Here is a 19,852-nt window from a genome sequence, read left to right on the forward strand (position 1 = left end):
AGAGAAAATACATGTGTTAGATAAACTTTATTCAAGCCTGAGTTATAGTACTGTTGATTATGAGGTTAGTGTTGCTGAAGCAGCCGCGTACATTAAATAAAGTGTCTTTAAACAGAAACACATAAAACAAAGACCTGTCAGCCATGCGTGGTGGCTCATGCCTGTAATCCTAGCACTTTGGGAGGCCAAGGCAGGTGGATCACCTGAGGTCAGGAGTTCGAGACCGGCTTTGCCAACATGGTGAAACCCCGTCCCTATAAAAAACACAAAAATTAGCCGGGCATGGTGACAGGTACCTGTAATCCCAGCTACTCAGGAGGCTGAGGCAGGAGAATTGCTTGAACCCAGGAGGCGAAGGTTGCAATGAGCCGAGATCACAACACTGCACTCTACCTTGGGCAACGTAACAAGACTTCGTCTTAAAAAAATAAAATAAAATAAAATAAAGGTAGTTTCCAAACCAGGTTAGAGTGGAAGGTTCTCCTGCAGGGATAAGAAGGAAATTAAGTAAACTAGGCCATAGCTTTGTTTCAGTCAGTTTTATATATAAGGATTTTATATATAAGGATTCTACACTTACCTGTCACATATTTGGGGGTTTCACGTAGGATTTTTATATGAAAACAGGGTGCCACTACTTTAAGAAAAATATTTTGAAAAGCAAAATTCCTTAAATAAGTATGAAGCTAAATCATAGCTAGGCAAAGGAAAAAAAAGAACTCTTTTCTACACAGTTAACAACAGTTTTATTCCGAGTTAATACAGAAAAATCTTAGCTTCTCAGAAACAATCAGTTCTCTCTCTCTCTCTCTCTTTCTCTTTTTGTCACACACACACACACACACACACACACACACGATTTAAGGAAGGTAACAGTTTTCCTATAGAATATTTGAAAAAAAAATCCAGCATTTATATTCATTAATAATAAAGATTTTATTCTGTGTTAATTTTCTTAAGAAAAAAAAAATTACAGGCCCCTAGATTAAAGACATGATTAAAGATTTCCAAAATTAATGTAATTTTTCTTCTCACCTCAATATTATAAGCATACATGCATTTCAGATTGTCTTTCACTAATGCCCCGTGAAGAAAACATTCTCTGCTCTGGACAATGGACATATATTACATGTCAAAGATCAGAGCGTCTACTTGTATGCAGTAACATTCCCATATTGTAGAAATTTGGGAGATTTTCATAAGAATCTTAAAACTAAATAAAGAATGTTAGGCTTTGCTGCCTCAAACACCAAGTGATTAACATGTTGTTAAATTGCTGTTACACATATGTAGGCTAATGAACATACTGATAACCTACAGTAACCAGAAATAGCATATGCCCTGCAGTGACCTTCTAATACTAAAAACTGGTCACAAAAGTGAGAAAGCTTTTTAAAAGCCCCTGATAAAACTAGATTTTAATAGATTGTCATCTTTTCTCTTTGAGTATGTCTACAGAAAGGAATCCTTTATTCTTTACTGTAGAGCAGTGATAAAAGAATGTTATTGTATCGTTGATACCATGCTTTTCCTTTATCCAAGAACATTCCTATTAAACAAACATCTTATGACAGAAAAATAATTGATTTATAACCCTTTTTAAAGCAGAGGCACATAAGTCTATTGAGTGGTCCTGTGAGTGTATGTGCTAGAGAACAAAGCAAACCTCTCTTCAGAACATTGGATTTGGTTGGAAACTTTTCATTTTCTGTCTCGTAGAGCCAAACTTACTGAGTGGCACTGCCCATAGTGTGAACAAAAGAGGTGTAAAAAGACGAGACCTGGACATGGAAGAGCTCAGAGAGATCCTTTCTTCTCTCTTACCTTTCGTGCGAATTGAACACATCTTACCTATAAACAGTGAAGTCTTAAGTGATGCAGTAAGTGTTTTTCTCCATATATTCCTTTCATGAAAAGAAAAATGCCAGGCGTATGTTTTTATTCATTGTAAATAATTTCTCCTACTAATAGAGTATTGTGAAGCTGTAAATCCTGTGAGGACAGAGACAGATGTCTATTGTGTGGAATGTGTCCCCAGTGCAGTTTGTACATAGTATAAATGTCTGTTACACAGTAAGTTCAAATGTTTGCTGAATGAGAGTTGAGTGGGTACATCAGTCTTACTCGTGCAAGAGCATTCTTTCTAGCGGAGTTAATACAGTAATTTAAGTGTAGATCAAGTAGACCATTATTCAGAAAGGAAACGGTAGAAACTGCCTTTGGAGACTCTTCAAGAACAGCAGTGAATTGGAGAGCAGTGGAGTGGAGGGATTGGTTCAATATAAAAAGAATGAATGGACCTGAAAATTATAGAGCTGATCTTGTTACTTTCATAACTTTTTAAACAGTGAATTTTTTTTTTTAATTAATAGAATTGGCTGGGCACAGTAGCTCATGACTGTAATCCCAGCACTTTGGGAGGCCAAGGCTGGCGGATCACCTGAGGTCAGGAGTTTGAGACCTGGCCAACACAGTGAAGCCCCATCTCTGCTAAACATACAAAAAGTAGCTGGGCATGGTGGCGGGCGCCTGTAATTCCAGCTACTCAGGAGGCTGAGGTGGGAGAATCGCATGAACCTGGGAGATGGAGATTGCAGTCAGCTGAGATTGCACTACTGCACTCCAGCCTGACTCCATCTTTAAAAAAAAAAAAAAAAAATTGATAGAATTGCTTAAATTCATGGATGGGAAAAATAAATAATACTAGGTCTTCACCCATTGACTTATAAACTTAATGTAGTGCTTATAAACATCATAATAGTTTTTATTTTTAACTGTACAGGAACATTATAAAAGTCATCTGGAAAAAGAACTGATAAGAAATTTTTTAAACTTCTTTTAAAAGGACATAAGGGCCAGGCATGGTGGCTCACGCCTTAATCCCAAAACTTTGGGAGGCTGAGGCGAGCAGATTACGAGGTCAAGAGACCAAGACCATCCAGGCCAACATGGTGAAACCCCGTCTCTACTAAAAATACAAAAGTTAGCTGGGTGTGGTGGTGTGTGCCTGTAGTCCCAGCTACTCAGGAGGCTGAGGCAGGAGAATCACCACTCAAGAGGAGGTTGCAGCGAGCCGAGGTTGCTCCTCTGCACTCTAACCTGACGACAGAGCAAGACTCTGTCTCTAAATAAATAAATAAATAAATAAAGACATAAGAAGGGATAACTTCTAAAACGTAAAACGTTTTAAATGCTAATATTTTATCAATATGCTAATATTTTATCTGTGATGCTAACATAGGAGACAAAATTGTCAAGAAAAAGTCTTAGTTAATATAGGAATTAAATAGGATGGGCGCAGTGGTTCATGTTTGTAATCCCAGCATTCTAGGAGGCCAAAGCGGACAGATCACCTTAGCCCAGGAGTTCAGCATCGGCCTGAGCAACATGGCAAGACCACATCACTACAAAAAAATGTTAAAGAATTTAGCTGGGTGTGGTGGTATGTGCCTGTAGTCCCATCTACTTGGGAGTCTGGGTAGGAGGATCACTTGAGCATGGGAGATCAAGGCTGCAGTGAGCCATAACCAGGCAACAGAGTGAGACTCTGTCTCAAGGAACAAAAAGAAAAAAAACAGAAAATATAATAATAAACTATCACAGATCAATGTGGTGCTAGATTAACTGATATTAACTGATTACCAGAAGAAGAAATTCATTGAAAGTTAAACCATTATTTCACTGGCACACAAACTTAATCCTTGTTGGAATGAAAAATTAAATACTAAATTGAAACATGGAAGAACTAGAAGAAAACAATATTGTTTTCAAGAAATATTTATGGGCCACTCTGGGCATACTGCCTATGGGGTAGCCCTGCTCCATAGGGAGCAGCAATAAAAATAAATAAAATTAAAACTTAGGCCAGGCATGGTGTCTTATGCCAGTAGTCCTAGCACTTTGGGAGGCCAAGGCGGTTGACTCACAAGTTTAGGAGATTGAGACCATCCTGGCTAACAGAGTGAAACCCAGTCTGTACTAAAAATACAAAAAATTAGCCGAGTGTGGTGGCATGCGCCTGTAGTTCCGGCTACTCGGGAGGCTGAGGCAGGAGAATCACTTGAACGTGGGAGACGGAGGTTGCAGTGAGCTAAGATTGCACCACTGTACTCCAGCCTGGGCAATAGAGCAAGACTCTGTCTCAATAATAATAATAATAATAATATTTTATAAAAGAAATACTTGTGAACTCTCATTAGAAAAGAAGGTTCAGCCTCACTAATTGCACACACACCCACGAAAGCAAAATAAAATAGTAAGTTATTTTTTCACCTATTAAGGTAGTAGTTATGGTACCACGACACAACGGAATATTTTGCTACCTTGAGCAGTTGTTATAAAGACTATATAGTGGCCAGGCGTGGTGGCTCACACCTGTAATCCCAGGACTTTGGGAGTCCGAGGCAGATGGATCACCTGAGGTCAAGAGTTCAAGACCAGCCTAGCCAACATGGTGAAACCCCATCTCTACTAAAAAATACAAATATTAGCCAGGCATGGTGGTGCACACTGTTAATCCCAGCTACTCGGGAGGCTGGGGCGTGAGAATCTCTTGAACCCAGAGGCAAGCCAAGATTGTGCCACTGCACTCCAGCCTGGGTGACAGAGCAAGACTCTATCAAAAAAAAAAGACAAGCGAGCCACGGTGGCTCATGCCTGTAATCCCAGCACTTTGGGAGGTGGAGGCGGGCAGATCACCTGAGATCAGGAGTTCAAGACCAGCCTGGTCAACATGGTGAAACCCCATCTCTACTAAAAAATACAAAAAATTAGCTGGGCATGGTGGCACGCACCTATAATCCCAGCTGCTCCGTGGGGCTGAGGCAGGAGAATCGCTTGAACCTAGGAGGTGGAGGTTGTGGTGAGCAGAGATTGTGTTATTGCACTCCAGCCTGGGAAACAAAAGTGAAACTCCATCTCAAAAAAAAAAAAAAGAGAGAAGAGAAGGATGATATAAAGTGTATATTTTTATGAATTCTCAAATTCATCTGTGTAAAAATTCATTTGGAAAAGACTCATCCAGGCTCCTGTAATCCCAACACTTTTGGAGACCAAGTCAGGTGGATTGAGTTCAGGAGTTGGAGACCGGCCTGGTCTGCATGGTGAAACCCTGTCTCCACCAAAAAATATGAAAATGAGCTGGGCATGGTGGCGTGCACCTGTAGTCCCAGCTACTTGAGAAACTGAGGTGAGCAAATTGCTTGAACCCAGGAGGTGGAGGTTGCAGTGAGCCAAGATCTAGCCACTGTCCTCCAGCCTGGGCAACACAGTGAGACCCTGTCTCAAAAAAAAAAAAAAAAGAAAAGACTGGAAGGAAATATATCAACATTACACTTGTAATAAGAGTATTGACTTTTTTTTCTTTTCTCTCTTTTCTAAATACTAGATAATGCTGTATTTTACTAGTTAAAAGTAACTTTAACTAATGAAGCTGTTTATTATATTTAATGAGAGTAATATTGGAGAAGCAATTTTTGGTTTTGTTTAAAACCTGGGACTCAAATCAAATTGAACCCTATATATAGCTTAGAAAAGTATTTTAGAACTTTGGTTAGGAAACACATACCTCTGCTCTTTTTTTTTTTTTTTTTTTTTTAGATGAAGCCTCACTCTTTTGTCCAAGCTGGAGTGGTACAGTAGAGTGAGTGACCCAATCTTGGCTCACTGCAACCTCCACCTTCTGGGTTCAAGCAATTCTCCTGTCTCAGCCTCCTGAGTAGCTGGGACTACAGGCATGTGCCACCATGCCTGGCTAATTTTTTTGTATTTTTTAGTAGAGACGGGGTTTGACTATATTGGCCAGGCTGGTCTTGAATTCCTGACCTCAGGTGATCCACCCGCCTCAGCTTCCCAAAGTGCTGGGATTACAGGCGTGAGCCACCATGCCTGGCCTATGACTCTGCTCTTAATTCTGTACTTAATACAGTCTAAGTCCCCAATAAAAGTTTGCCAATAATGGCTCTTAACTTTCATGTTCTCAGTATGTGCTAAGCACTGTGGCAGGTGCTTTCATCTGCATTGCCTTCATTTAATCCTCACACCACCTTAGGAAGTAAAGGTACTTGATATAGAATTTCCTAGCATCAATCAGGAAACAACGGGGATACCTCATTCAGTTAGTTGTGCACTGCCTTACCTCCAGGGCCATACAGTAGCCCTTAAAGTGAGGCCCAGGTAAGGTAGATGTCCCTGGTCACATGGCTGTTAAATGTGGGAGTTGAAGTTTGAGCTAAATCTGCCTTGCCCCAGAGCCTGTGTTGCTAAGCACTGTACTCGCCTTCTGTATCCCTGCGCTGTGCATTCAGGCCTATGTCAGTGTTCTTGTTTTGTCTTGGGAGTTGGGTGGATACTAAATTTGTTCCTAGATGAGTAAGGAAGAAAGAAAATTGGTTTTCATTAAGAGTTCTGATGTTTATCCAACTTATCACATTTCAATTAATGTGTCTGTTTTTAAAAATATCATTCCTCTATTTAGAGAAAAATGGGAAATTATGGTATTTCTATTGCAGAATCTTTTAAATATTATTAAAAATGCGAATTTCTGAATTTCACATACATTCCTAAATTTTTATTTAAATGATAAAATTTGCATATTTTTGTTTACAGTTATAAATATTTTTGTCCATTTATCTTAGTACTATTTGTGGCACTACACAGATTTCTATCTAAAAAAAAAATTTGTTTTTTAGCTGAAAAGAGGCTTGATTAGTACTCCTCCATCAGATATGCTTCCTACAACAGAAGGTGGGAAGTCAAATGCCTGGTTACGGCAAAAAAATGCTGGCATCTATGTTCGTCCTCGACTCTTCTCTCCCTATGTGGAAGAAGCAAAGGTAACGAAAACCGTTTGAAGATAGTAGACTACTTTATTACAAACTGTGTGCACAAAGTGGTTTGTTGTAGTAGTATTTAAATATTTGGAAATAACCTATATTTTCAACAATAGGGAAAATGAAAGTAAATTCTAGTTTGACTACTCAACAGAATAGTTTTCTAAAATGTTTAATTTTAATTAAGCATGTTTTAAAAACTTTGGTTATATTAAAATGTGTTTTATGTTTGCCTCATTTTAGTTGCCTTGCAAATTGTTACCACTTACTGAAAATGGTTGTCTCTATTTTGTGATCTTGAGGATGGGGGAGATGTTCTGAAAGAAAATTGCCCACATTTTGTCTTTCTTCATAAATTAAAGGAATGCTTCGACCTCTTATAACATAGTTCTGTAATAGCTGACTGTTGGGAATTATGTTTTGTTTTAGAATAAATGCACAAACTAAGAAAAAATGTCAGGCCAATTAAGTAAATAGTTGCCATTATGTGTATTGTATGTAACATATAAAGAACTATCCAAGAAAATATGGTAATGTGAAAATGAAACATCTAATTTTTCTTTTTTTTTTCTTTTTCTTTTTCTTTTTTTTTTTTAAGACGGCGTTTCATGGTGTTGGCCGGGCTGCTCTTGAACTCCCGACCTCAGGTGATCCGCCCACCTTGGCCTCCAAAGTGCTTGGATTACAGGCGTGAGCCACCACGCCTGGCCAGAAACATCTAATTTTTATTAGATGTATTCAGCCATAAGTACTTTCGGGGATCCATCCTGGGCAACATGGTAAAACCCCGTCTCTACCAAAAACTAATAAATTTAGCCGGTTATGATGGCGTGCACCCTGATTTCTGCTACTCAGGAGGCTGATGTAGGAGGATCACCTGAGCCTGGGAGGCAGAGGTTGTAGTGAGCCATGATTGTGCCACTGCACGCCAGCCTGGGTGACAGAGTAAAAACCTGTCTTAAAAAAAAAAAAAATTTTAAGTAGCCTTTTGAGGAACTGACAGTCTTTGCAAGTAAGAAATCACTATTAAGCTTTCTGAAATAAATTCAACAGATCAAATAGCGTGTATACTCAATGAGTATACAATCAAGTTGCCTCAAAATGTTTCTCATTTTTCGACCAGGTGTGGTGGTTCATGCCTGTAATCTCAGCACTTAGGGAGGCTGAAGCAGGAGGATCAATTGAGTCCAGGAGTTCAAGACCAGCCTGGGGCAACCTAATGATACCCTGTCTCTAATAAAAATAATAATAATAAATAGCCAGGCATGGTGGTGTGCTCTTATAGTCCCAGCTACTCAGAAGTCTTGAAGTGGGAAGGTTGCTTGAGCCTGGGAGATCAAGACTGCAGTGAGTGAGCCGTGATGACACCACTCCACTCCAGCCTGGGCAACATTTTTCTTTTTTCTTCAAAAAAGAAAAATTGGTTTATTTATCAGTCTCTTTAATTGATTATCAATCTTTGGGGTTTTTTTTATTTTTTTTTAAGATGGAGTTTCGCTCTTGTCACCCAGACTAGAGTACAGTTGTGAGCTCTTGGCACACTGCAACCTTCTCCTCCCAAGTTCAAGCGATTCTCCTGCCTCAGCCTCCCGAGTAGCTGGGATTACAGGCTCCTGCCACCATATCCAGCTAGCTTTTGTATGTTTATTAGAGATGGGGTTTCACCGTGTTGGCCAGGCTGGTCTTGAACTCCTGATCTCAGGTGATCTGCCCACCTCAGCCTCTCAGAGTGCTGGGATTATAGGCGTGAGTCACCACAACCGGCCCTGATTATCAATCTTTAATATTTTTTATTTTGAGCACTTCCTTGGATTTGTTATTTAGCACATGTATACATTGTTTCCTTTATTATAATATTGTGTGTAACTTATTTCTGATTAATTTTATATCCTTCTTTCACATTTCAAGTACTTCTGATTAAAAGCAGACTTTTCAAAAGATGGTTATGTCTTTTCAAAGATGCTCCAAAGAGTTTTTAAGTTAAAATGGCAGGGGTACTTTCTTTCACCACTAATACTAACATTTATAAAGTAGAAATACATTAATTCCCTTTTTGTTTGATGAAAGTAATAATCTTCCTTCAAATGTGATTTAACACGGAGGAAGGTTGACTGGTTTATTAATACTGAATGATTATTTCAGTCAGTGCTAGATGAGATGATGGTGGAACAAACAGATCTTGTGCGCTTGCGAATGGTTAGAATGTCCAATGTGCCAGACACACTCTACATGGTCAATAATGCCGTGCCACAGTGTTGTCACATGATCAGCCACCAGCAGATCAGCAGCAACCAGTCAAGCCCTCCTTCAGTTGTAGCCAATGAAATTCCAGGTAAGGCAGTATGTTGGGTGTTTATATTTAAATGAATAATCTTATTATTTTTTGAAATTGCTGATGTTTGAACCCCCCTGTATATGCTAATTATCTCCACATTTCAATACCCGTTATGCTTTGTTCTTCTTAAAGAATAAATACTTATGGGAGATGGCAGGCTAGGGGAGGGATAGCATTAGGAGAAATACCTAATGTAGATGACGAGTTGATGGGTGCAGCAAACCACCATGGCACAGGTATACCTGTGTAACAAACCTGCATGTTCTGCACATGTATCTCAGAACCTAAGAGTATAATTAACAAAAAGAAATACTTATAAGCTAAAACTTTTGCTTTATATTTTATTTTATACTACTAAGTGTATGCAGGTTATCAGTTTACCCTTGAGTTTCTCAGCCTTGGTCTTATTGACATTTGGGGCTGGATTATTCTGTTAATAGAGAGCTGTCCTGTGCTTTGTAGGGTGTTCAGCTGCATCCCTGGCCTTTACTCCCTAAATGCTAGGAGCACATATGTGCATGCACACACACCTTTGTGAAAACCTTTTGGAAACATTTTTACGTTTCTAGACATTGCCAGTTGTGACCTGTGGGACAAAGACACCCATTTTGAGAACCACTGGTTTAGAGGAATTCAGACTTTTTGACCACTATAGGGTATTTCTTAGGTTATAAGACCTTTTGGGAGGGTCATATGCACTTACTTTACCTCTTAGTCCATGGCCTTCCAAAATGTGATCACTGTGGGTTTCCTAGAAATCCAGTTTCCCAAGTTCTGCTCTGTGAAGTTTACTATAGCACAGGTTTATATGTTGTATGACTTTAGGGGAATTGGCCATCAATCAGGGTATAACTGTCATGTCCAAAAACGTTTGAGCATTAGTTAATGTTGACTTTAACCAAAGAAAAAAAAAGCAACAAACCAAAAAAACCAACAGTGATCTGGTGGTCAGAAACTTGTAGCACTTGCTAATCGCCATTGCAAGATTCAAAATAAAAACCAGCAAACTATAGCAGTGGAAATAGCACTTATTTATTTCTGCTTATAAATGTCTATTGTAATTAAAGATGAATAAAAGACAGTGACAGAACTTTTAAGTGAATACATATATTTTGTTCTGGAGCTAATGACTTTCTTCAGTTGTTACCTTATCAAATTGGCCACTAGTTGAAATACACATTAGTTGACAACATGAACTATTTCTTTAGCTGATTTATGCAGATTTTGAAGCTTTGCTAATTATCATGGCTTTTTAGGCTTGAGTTAATGCAGTTGAATATCAGCATAATTTAGAACTCAGTCTCAAAAGTCTAGACAGTCTCAAGTAAGTATGCTCAGAAAAATAAGACTTGTCTCTGTTGTTTGGCTAATGAGGTCTGGCCCTATTCCGGTATCATCCTGGGTTCTTCTCACTTCCTTGCCCACCACATTCATGAAAGGATAGCTGTCTTGTTCCAGAGGATTCGGGGGCTCATATCCTGGCTCTGTTACTTTGTATGACTTTGGACAAGGTATTAATATTTTCTTTCCCAAACATTAATTTCCTCATCCATGAATTGGGGCTAATACGTTCTCTCTAGAGTTGTGAGGATTTAATGAAGCACCGCAGATAATATGCAGAGGAGTTTGCCTGGCTTAGAGTAAGCACTCAGTAAACGCTAGTCCCTTTTATCCCTAAAAAATAGTAATCACTGCCCTAGTCAGTTTCTCTCATAAATATTTATAGACTCCATCCCCTCTCCAACCCTACAGCTATAGCCGTAGTTCAGGTTTCTAACCAATGTTCCTGCCTCTCATCTTACTCAAAATTCTGTTCTTTACACCAGTGGTCGGCCAGCGTACTTCTTCCAGAAAGGGCCAGATAATAAATACTTTAGTTTCTGTATGCCATACACTCTCTGTTATATCCATCTACTCAACTCCCATACAACAGCCATAGACAGTACCTAAATGAATGGATACAGTTACATTCCAGTAAAACTTTATTTACAAAGGCAGACAGCAAGCTTGATTTAGCCTACCAGCCACAGCGTGCCTGCCCATTTTATACCAGCATCAGAGTGCACTTGTTCACAGCTCTGATCCTGTCATCCTCCTGCACAAGTCACTGCCTGTCGTGCACAGGATACAATTTAAATTCTTTATCCATGATCTGCTAGTAGCCATCTTTCTGCCTTCTCTCTTCACATTCTTCCTGCTTATAGCTCTGAACCCTAAGTTCTGCTAGCCGTGCCAACCACTTCTGCCAGGCTCTCTCTTACTGCATGTTTTACACATACCCAGTCCTTCTGCTCAGAAAGCTTTTTTTTTTTTGGCCTGTCTGGTTTCCCTTCATTCTTCAAGAATCTGCTCTGTGTACACCTTGAAGCTTTTCTTGTCTGCCCCCAGTCTGGCTGGATGCCCTTCTTCCCAGTCCTGCAGTTCTCTCCATGAGCATTTATGACCCTGTGTTGTATTGTTTACTTCTAGTTTAGTTTATATCACCAAGCCAGAACCTTTTGAGGAGAGTAATCATGTGTTTCATCCTGTGCACCCTAATATCCAAGTCCAATTCCTGATGCATAGTTAGGACTCAAAAAATTATTTGAACAAAAGAATTAATATATTTAAAGACTTCTGAAATATCTTGAGATTCAGATGAGAATACATGTAAGTAAAATTATATTTGAACTGTAAAATAATAAAACTTGGGCTGTTTGATATGATCAAGAGCCTTTTGGGCATAGTGAAATTTTAAAACCTTGAAAAATAATTCGAGGTATAAAATTAGTATGTTCCTAGAAAATTAAAATACTATCTAAAAAATGTATAAGATTCTAGTATGAAACATGCTTTTTTCCCTTGGGCTCACGGGGTCATCTTCTGTGTAGCTCAGGAATTTCGCTTGCCCACTGTTTTTCTCCTTCCAGTTCCTCGTCTCCTCATTATGAAAGACATGGTCAGACGACTGCAGGAGCTGCGGCACACGGAGCAGGTGCAGAGGGCCTATGCGCTCAACTGCGGGGAGGGCGCCACTGTCAGCTATGAAATTCAGATTCGAGTACTGAGAGAGTTTGGTCTTGCAGATGCTGCTGCAGAGCTGTTGCAGGTAGGAAATGACATTAAACTGTTTAAAAGAGGGAGCCTCAGTCACCAGACAGGCAGTATTGTAGACATCCTGATGAGCCTTCAGCTTGCTTCCTTTTCTTTGTATGTGCTTTTTCACTGCCTTTGGTTGTCTTTGATAACCTGCAAGTCCCTCCTCGTGAGAGGCCGTGTCATGGAGTGAACTGAGCAGAGGTCTAGAATGAGAACTGGGTTTAGATCCCAGCTCTGCTGCTTATTAGTTGGTTAACTTGGAATGAGTTACTTAACCACCCTGGGCATCAGCTCTTTTACCTGTAAAACAGATAGTTTTGAAGATCCAGATTGCTACTGTACAGCAGCTATATATCTGGTATGAGGCAAGCATACACGTGGTGACTGCTAAAAAATTCATAGTGTGCATGCCCAGCAGAGATGGCCTGGAAATAGAAGATTCTGAACTTCCACTGCTGTCTCTTCCTCGTTTGGTCACTAAGTTTCAGGCTTGGTCTACTACCACGCTTACACATCTTCCATGTACCCCCTTTTGTTTCTCTCTTCCGTCTTATAAGAAATTTTTTCCATGAGGGTTCAAACCCAAACATGAGAATCAAAGAATAAGTGCTTTCTTTTTTAACCTACCAGGAAAAAAGGAAAAAACTCATTTCTAGTAATTATTAGATTAAAAGCAATAGCATTGGTTTTGCAATTAAGTTAGAATTTGTGAAGTAGTCTGATCACAGCCACTAAACCAGAGCCCTAAATAAAATTTAATTTCATCTGGTCAAGTGATTGATTTTCTTGCTACTAACTCCAAACCCCTTTAATCCTTACCCTTCAAAAGGATAGGATGTGGCCGGGTGCAGTGGCTCATGGCTAGAATCCCAGCTCTTAAGGAGGACAAGGTGGATGGATCAAGAGCCTAAAAATGTTCAGTAGAAAATTAGGCAAGCAGGGGGAAAAAAAGAACCTAAAAATAGTTTGCTGACTTGCTGAAGAACCCTGTACCATGCTTATCCATCCATTCATTCATTTAGTTATTGTTTTAAGACAAGGTTTCATTCTGTGGCCCAGGCTGGAGTGCAGTGATACAGTTATGGCTCACTGCAGCCCTGACCTCCTGGGTTCAAGTGATCTTCCCACCTAAGCCTCCCGAGGAACCAGGACTACAGGTGCATACAACTCACGATGCCTGGCTAATTTATTGTATTTTTTGTAGAGATAGGGTTTTTGCCATATTGTCCAGGCTAGTCTTGAACTTGAGCTCAAGCAATTTGCCCGCCTTGGCCTCCCAAAGTGCTGGGATTACAGGTGTGAGCCATTGCGTCCAGCCTATCCTTTTTTTTGGAGACAGAATCTTGTTCTGTCGCTCAGGCTGGAGTTAGTGGAGCAATCTCGGAGACTCACAGCAAACTCTACCTCCTGGGTGCAAGCAATTCTCTTGCCTCAGCCTCTCGAGGCTGGGACTACAGGCCTGTGCTACCACACCTGGCTAATGTTTACATTTTCAGTAGAGATGGGGTTTCACCATGTTGACCAGGGTGGTCTCGATCTCTTGACCTCGTGATCCACCCGCCTCGGCCTCCCAAAGTGCTGGGATTACAGGCGTGAGCCACCGCGCCCGGCCCTGTATTTTGTAGTTTTTATTTCAGACAGAGCAGGCACAGATGTTTTGTCAGAAAGTTTCTAGAGTATCCTCAGTTGTATTCCTTTCTTCCTTTGGCATTTAATGTTAATCTCTTAGCAAAGACATATTTGAGTTTGGGTTTATTACCTGTTTTTGCGTTATCACATAATTTTGCAAGAGATGACAGACCTGCTTGCTGGAGTATTCAGTCAAGCAGCTTTCTTTGATGACTGTGTCCTAGGTGGTACTCTGTGCCTTTATACTATAACTAAGGTGATATTTTTATTTGGGCTTCTGGCCTAGAAGAATATATTATGCTTTTTATTCTTGCTGACTGTGGTTTTCTTAAGTACCTCACTTAATTCTCTCAGCCTATAAATTTCCATTTATGAAATATGCTAATAAATGTCCTTTTTTTTTTTTTTTTTTTCTTTTTTAAATCTTAGAATCCTCACAAATTCTTTCCTGATGAACGTTTTGGGGATGAAAGTCCTCTCTTGACAATGAGACAGCCTGGGAGATGTCGTGTAAACAGTACCCCTCCTGCAGAAACCATGTTTACAGATCTGGACTCTTTTGTGGCCTTCCATCCACCCTTGCCTCCTCCACCACCTCCCTACCACCCCCCAGCTACCCCAATCCATAACCAGATCAAAGCAGGCTGGAAACAAAGACCTCCCAGTCAGCACCCTTCACGTTCATTTTCTTATCCCTGTAATCATTCGCTGTTCCACTCCAGAACAGCTCCTAAAGCTGGCCCTCCCCCAGTCTACCTGCCAAGTGTTAAAGCAGCGCCTCCTGATTGTACTAGCACTGCAGGACTGAGCAGACAGACGGTGGCTGCTGCCGCCACCACCACCACCTCAACAGCAGCAGCAGCAGCATCTGAGAAGCAAGTGGTAAGTCAACACTTCAGTAACTCGCTTCAAATTCAGTTTATGGACTATTAGAAGCAATTTCCTTGGCCCCAAGAGCTCCACTGAGACTCAGCAGTGCCCAGAGGATTGCTGACAAGCGGAAGGCATAGACTTGAGGGGTGTGGAAAAGAGGGAGAAACGCTAACGTACATGAATGAGAAAAGACAGGAGAGAGACCAGAGGTGTATATGGAGGAGTTGAGTATCTTCTTATCTTTGTGTTCATTTGCCAGGATTAGGAAGGAGTGGGGTTACTAAGCAGCATAAAGGAATATACCATTTTCATGTTCTATTCAAGCATGGGTCTAGAATTTGTCCCTAACTTCTACTATTCTGTAAAATCCACTATTGTACCACATACTTTAATGGGACAAGAATCAAGAGCGACTTATAGCTAAGTACAATATACCACCAGGAATAATGTGGAAAAAACTTTTCTTTTTGAGACAGTCTCACTCTGTCATCGCAGCTGCAGGGCAGTGGTGTAATCATAGCTCACTGCCGCCTTAACAACCTCCTAGGCTCAAGTGATCCTCCCACCTCAGCTCCATGAGTAGCTAGGACCACAGGCATGTGCTACCACATTCAGAAGATGGGCAGAAAATGAGGCCTCAAGCATGCCTCTGCCTCTGAAGCTCATCATCAGAGCCCCCACTTCACTTAGAATCACAGTAGCTAGGGCTGGTAGGTAGTAAATTGGTAGAGGATTCTTTGCTTGATTTTGCATGGCATTAGAGATTTTATATAATACACTTGAAAAAAATAGTAATTTTTTTTTTTTGGTCAGGTGCCATGGCTCACATCTCTAATTCCAACACTATAGGAGGCTGAAGGGGGAGGATCACTTGAGCCCAGGAGTTCAGAACCAGCCTAGGAAACATAGTGAGACCCCGATTCTACCAAATAAAAACAAATTAGCCAGGTGTGGTAGCACATGCCTGTAGTCCTAGCTACTCATGGGGCTGAGGTGGGAGGATCACTTGAGCCTAGGAGATTGTTGAGGCTGCAGTGAGCTATGATTACACCACTGCCCTGCAGCCGGGATGACAGAGTGAGACTGTCTAAATAAAAAAAAAAAAAAAAAAAAAAAAATTGATTTTGATTTTTTTTTTTTTTTTTTTTTTTTTTGAGACGGAATTTCGCTCTTATTACCCAGTCTGGAGTGCAATGGCACGATCTTGGCTCACCACAACCTCCGCCTCCCAGGTTCAGGCAATTCTCCTGCCTCAGCCTCCTGAGTAGCTGGGATTACAGGCACGCACCACCATGCCCAGCTAATGTTTTTGTATTTTTAGTAGAGACGGGGTTTCACCATGTTGACCAGGATGGTCTCGATCTCTTGACCTCGTGATCCACCCGCCTCGGCCTCCCAAAGTGCTGGGATTACAGGCTTGAGCCACCGCGCCCGGCCAAAAAATTGATTTTTAAGTCTTCCTATTGAGTCTTGTGCTATCAGTAGCAAGTTAGAAGAAAAGATTCACCTATTAGTTCAGGGAAGCTTCATTAAAATGTGGCTTATTGGAACCTGTGGACTAGTATATATCCTGAGCCAAGTTATGATCCTTTCTCAACTTTTCTTTTTAACATAACCTCAAGAATGTATTATCTTCACAGTGAAACAAAAGATGATGCTTAGAACTGGATCAATTGTCCCTTTCTCTTCTTATCTTCTCCAGGTTCAGCATGCTTGCATCTCTTAATAGCTAGCATTCTCTTAGATCTACAGTTGAGCTCAGCACTCAAGCTTCAGCACAATCTTCTTTGTAGTTTTCGTCTTTTTCTGGAAAATTGGGCTAGTCTGCCCACCATAGTCACTCTGCTTCCTATCATGCTGCTATCCCTGGGCATACAGAGAATCCTTGCCCTTCTTCTACTGTGTCACTTTGTGGGATTGGTGTTTGCCACACTTGTGACAGAAAGTCCAATGGGTTTTAGGAAGGCTCACCATGTTTGCAGGAGCACTGTTAGCACAGAAAGCCTCTCACCTCTCTACCTCTTCTACCTGCTTCCCCCACCCCAGAAGAGCGAAGGTCAGTAGTGTTTGATAAACCAGATTTCCATTCTGTTGCCCTGGGCCCTCAGTTCTATAATCACAGAAGTTCTACTACTTTATATTTTAAGTAAAACTCCTTTTAAAGGTAACTTATTTGTGTATTCATTGCAGTCTTGACTATAGTAATGAAAAATTGGAAACAACGTAAATGTCCAATAGTAGCTGAATGGTTAAGTCATGGTTCATCAATACATTGACAGTATTATATATGTGGTAAATTTCGTAAAAATTAATAGATAGCAAAGGAGAAAAACATAAAAAGAAAGACTTCAAAATGCTAACAGTGATATTTCTGTTCAAATGATTGCAGTGATTTTTCTTTTTTGCCTTTATAGCTTTCTGTATTTTTATATTTCTTAAATGTTCAGCACGTGTTACTTTTATAATTGGGAAACAAAATCGGTAGACATCATTTTTACAGAGGATGAGTCCTTTTCTTTAACCCTCCCACCATTTTTGTCTCTGTCTGCAGCGAACACAACCTGTGCTGAATGATCTGATGCCAGACATTGCTGTGGGTGTGTCCACACTGTCACTCAAGGAGAGGAGGCTTCCAGAGCTTGCTGTAGACACAGAATTAAGCCAGTCAGTTTCTGAAGCAGGACCAGGGCCTCCCCAGCATCTGTCATGTATTCCACAGAGGCATACACACACTTCTCGGAAAAAACACACACTAGAGCAAAAAACAGATGCCAGAGAAAATCCACAGGAATATCCGGATTTCTATGACTTCTCAAATGCTGCTTGTAGACCTTCTACTCCTGCTCCCGGCAGACGCACCCCGTCCCCTTCGCAAGGTGGATATTTTGGTCCCGATTTGTACAGCCACAGTAAGGCATCACCAAGTGGCTTGAAGTCAGCCTACCTACCTGGCCAGACGTCTCCTAAAAAACAGGAAGAAGCTAGGAGAGAATATCCACTTTCCCCTGACGGGCATCTGCACAGACAAAAGAATGAGCCGATACACCTGGACGTCGTCGAGCAGCCTCCCCAGAGGTCAGACTTTCCTTTGGCAGCCCCAGAAAATGCTAGTACTGGTCCAGCCCTTGTCAGGGGACGAACTACAGTAGAAACTGACTTGACTTTTGGGCTGACTCCTAACAGACCTTCACTTTCTGCATGTAGCTCTGAAGCTCCTGAAGAGAGATCCAGTAGAAGACTGGCAGACAGTGAGTCCCTGGGCCATGGAGCTCAGAGAAATACGGATTTGGAAAGGGAAGATTCAATAAGCAGAGGAAGGAGGTCACCAAGCAAGCCGGACTTCCTCTACAAAAAATCTGCCCTCTGAGAGCAACCTCCAAGTCGTCTGTGCCTGAGATGTGAAACATCCCATTTTATGATGTAACCCAACAACTTACAGACCAGTTTATCAACGCCAGCTGACAACTCAGTTTCACATTATTTTGGTCTAGTTTTTGTGTATATATGTGTTAGACATAGCATGCTAAGGAGGTTTTTTTTTTGAAATGTTGCATCTGTCTAATTTGTGTTTGAACAATTACGTCGGGAAGCATTTTTAAGAGTGAGCAAGCTGGCACTTTTTATTTCTCTTTACAAATGATGGAATTTTTTTGCACTTGTACATTTATTTTCTCTGTATTGATTTTATATTAGTATGTTAAACTTTATTGCCACATTTAAAGGACTGTATTTTCATACTTTTTTGCATTTTACCTTTCATCTACCAATCCATGTGCATTGGATTGCACACTGAGATGTATTTTCTTATGAAATAGTTCTGTGTTTATTTTTTAATTATAGAAATTCCAAAGAACAGCACATCAGAATGCTCCTCTCTTTTCAGTAATTGTTTCAGTTCAGAAATCTTCCCGCCCAGTCTCCATAAATCTAATGTCTTTTTTTTTTTTTTTTTTTTTTTTTTAACAAGTCCTGGGAGCTGGGCTTCATTCCTCCAGCGAGAGTCCAGTCAGGGTCCTGAAGTTTGCTGGTTCAGGAAAGAACAGGAAGGAGAAAAGCCTTCTGTGCCCAGGCTGAAGCTGTTCCATTTCCACAGTGTGGATGCAGTCAGAATCCCTGCACATTCTGGTCAGAGGGATTAGAGTGTCACCAGAAGAGGCTCTAAGGAGATCGGCTCCCTTGGAATTAGAAAGCAGTGGCGATGGGGCGCAGTTGCTCACACTTGTGATCGGCACTTCGGGAGGCCGAGGTGGGCGGATCACTTGAACTCAGGAGTTCAGGACTGGCCTGGGCAACATGGTGAAACTCCTTTTCTATAAAAAATGCAAAAAAAAAAAAAAAACCCTAGCCGGGTGTGGTGGTGTGCACCTGTAGTCCCAGCTACTTGGGGAGCTGAGGTGGGAGGATCACTTGAGTCCAGGAGGTTGAGGCTGCAGTGAGCCAAGATTGTACCACACCACAGCCCAGGCGCAGGAGGTTGAGGCTGCAGTGAGCCAAGATTGTACCACACCACAGCACTCCCGCCTGGGCAACATTGAGACCCTGTCTCAAAAAAGAAAAAAGGGGCAGTGGAAATAATGAAATAACTTAAAGGTCACACTGACAGTTTCTAGTTGAGCGTCAACTCTCCAGTTGCTTGCAGTGGGGGAACTGACTGCTCGCTGCCTTTAATTGTCCTGCTCTCTATGGGGAAAAAAAAGGGCTTCAGTCTTATAGATGTTATTTGGTGTTTGTAAACATATATTTTCTTTTAAATGATTTTCAAAGTATGTCTAAATTTTGGTATCCTATAAACAGTTGTTGTATAATGCATAGTGCTTTCTCACCAACAGAAGAAAGGAAAAAAATTGTTTTCAGTTAAACACTACATGTCCTACTTGAACTCCACTGGGATGCTGGTTTGGCATTTACTAAACCACTGAGCACATGGGGTCTTTCAATATCCTCTCCCTTGGAAGGGCAATGTGTGAGCTAAGGACTGTTTTTTTCTTACTCTCCAATGTAAATATATTAGTATTTGAGTTTTTAAATCACTTCAACATTATTTGAGCATTTACTTTGTATTTTTACAAACACATAAACACACAGCCGTAGCACTTAGAAGAAAAGA

General features: G+C 40.7%; 1 protein-coding gene across 2 annotated transcripts in view; it reads left to right on the top strand.

The window, feature by feature from the left end:
• BTBD7 (BTB domain containing 7) overlaps nucleotides 1–19,065 on the top strand; it is a 104,006-nt gene extending 84,941 nt beyond the window's left edge. Inside the window, exons 6-11 of one of the 2 annotated variants that reach the window (XM_032287572.1) lie at nucleotides 1,720–1,880; nucleotides 6,690–6,833; nucleotides 8,973–9,162; nucleotides 12,075–12,253; nucleotides 14,302–14,754; nucleotides 17,297–19,065. In XM_032287572.1, the coding sequence (XP_032143463.1) occupies nucleotides 1,720–1,880; nucleotides 6,690–6,833; nucleotides 8,973–9,162; nucleotides 12,075–12,253; nucleotides 14,302–14,754; nucleotides 17,297–18,112 (1,943 nt within the window). In that variant the 3' untranslated portion in view covers nucleotides 18,113–19,065. The remainder of the gene's footprint in view (nucleotides 1–1,719; nucleotides 1,881–6,689; nucleotides 6,834–8,972; nucleotides 9,163–12,074; nucleotides 12,254–14,301; nucleotides 14,755–17,296) is intronic. The other variant, XM_032287573.1, reaches the window with a different exon arrangement.
• Nucleotides 19,066–19,852: the final 787 nt, after the last annotated feature.

This window comes from Sapajus apella, unplaced genomic scaffold, assembly GCF_009761245.1.
Source record: "Sapajus apella isolate SASKATOON/1434 unplaced genomic scaffold, GSC_monkey_1.0 scaffold20, whole genome shotgun sequence".
In the NCBI taxonomy this organism is placed as follows: domain Eukaryota; kingdom Metazoa; phylum Chordata; class Mammalia; order Primates; family Cebidae; genus Sapajus; species Sapajus apella.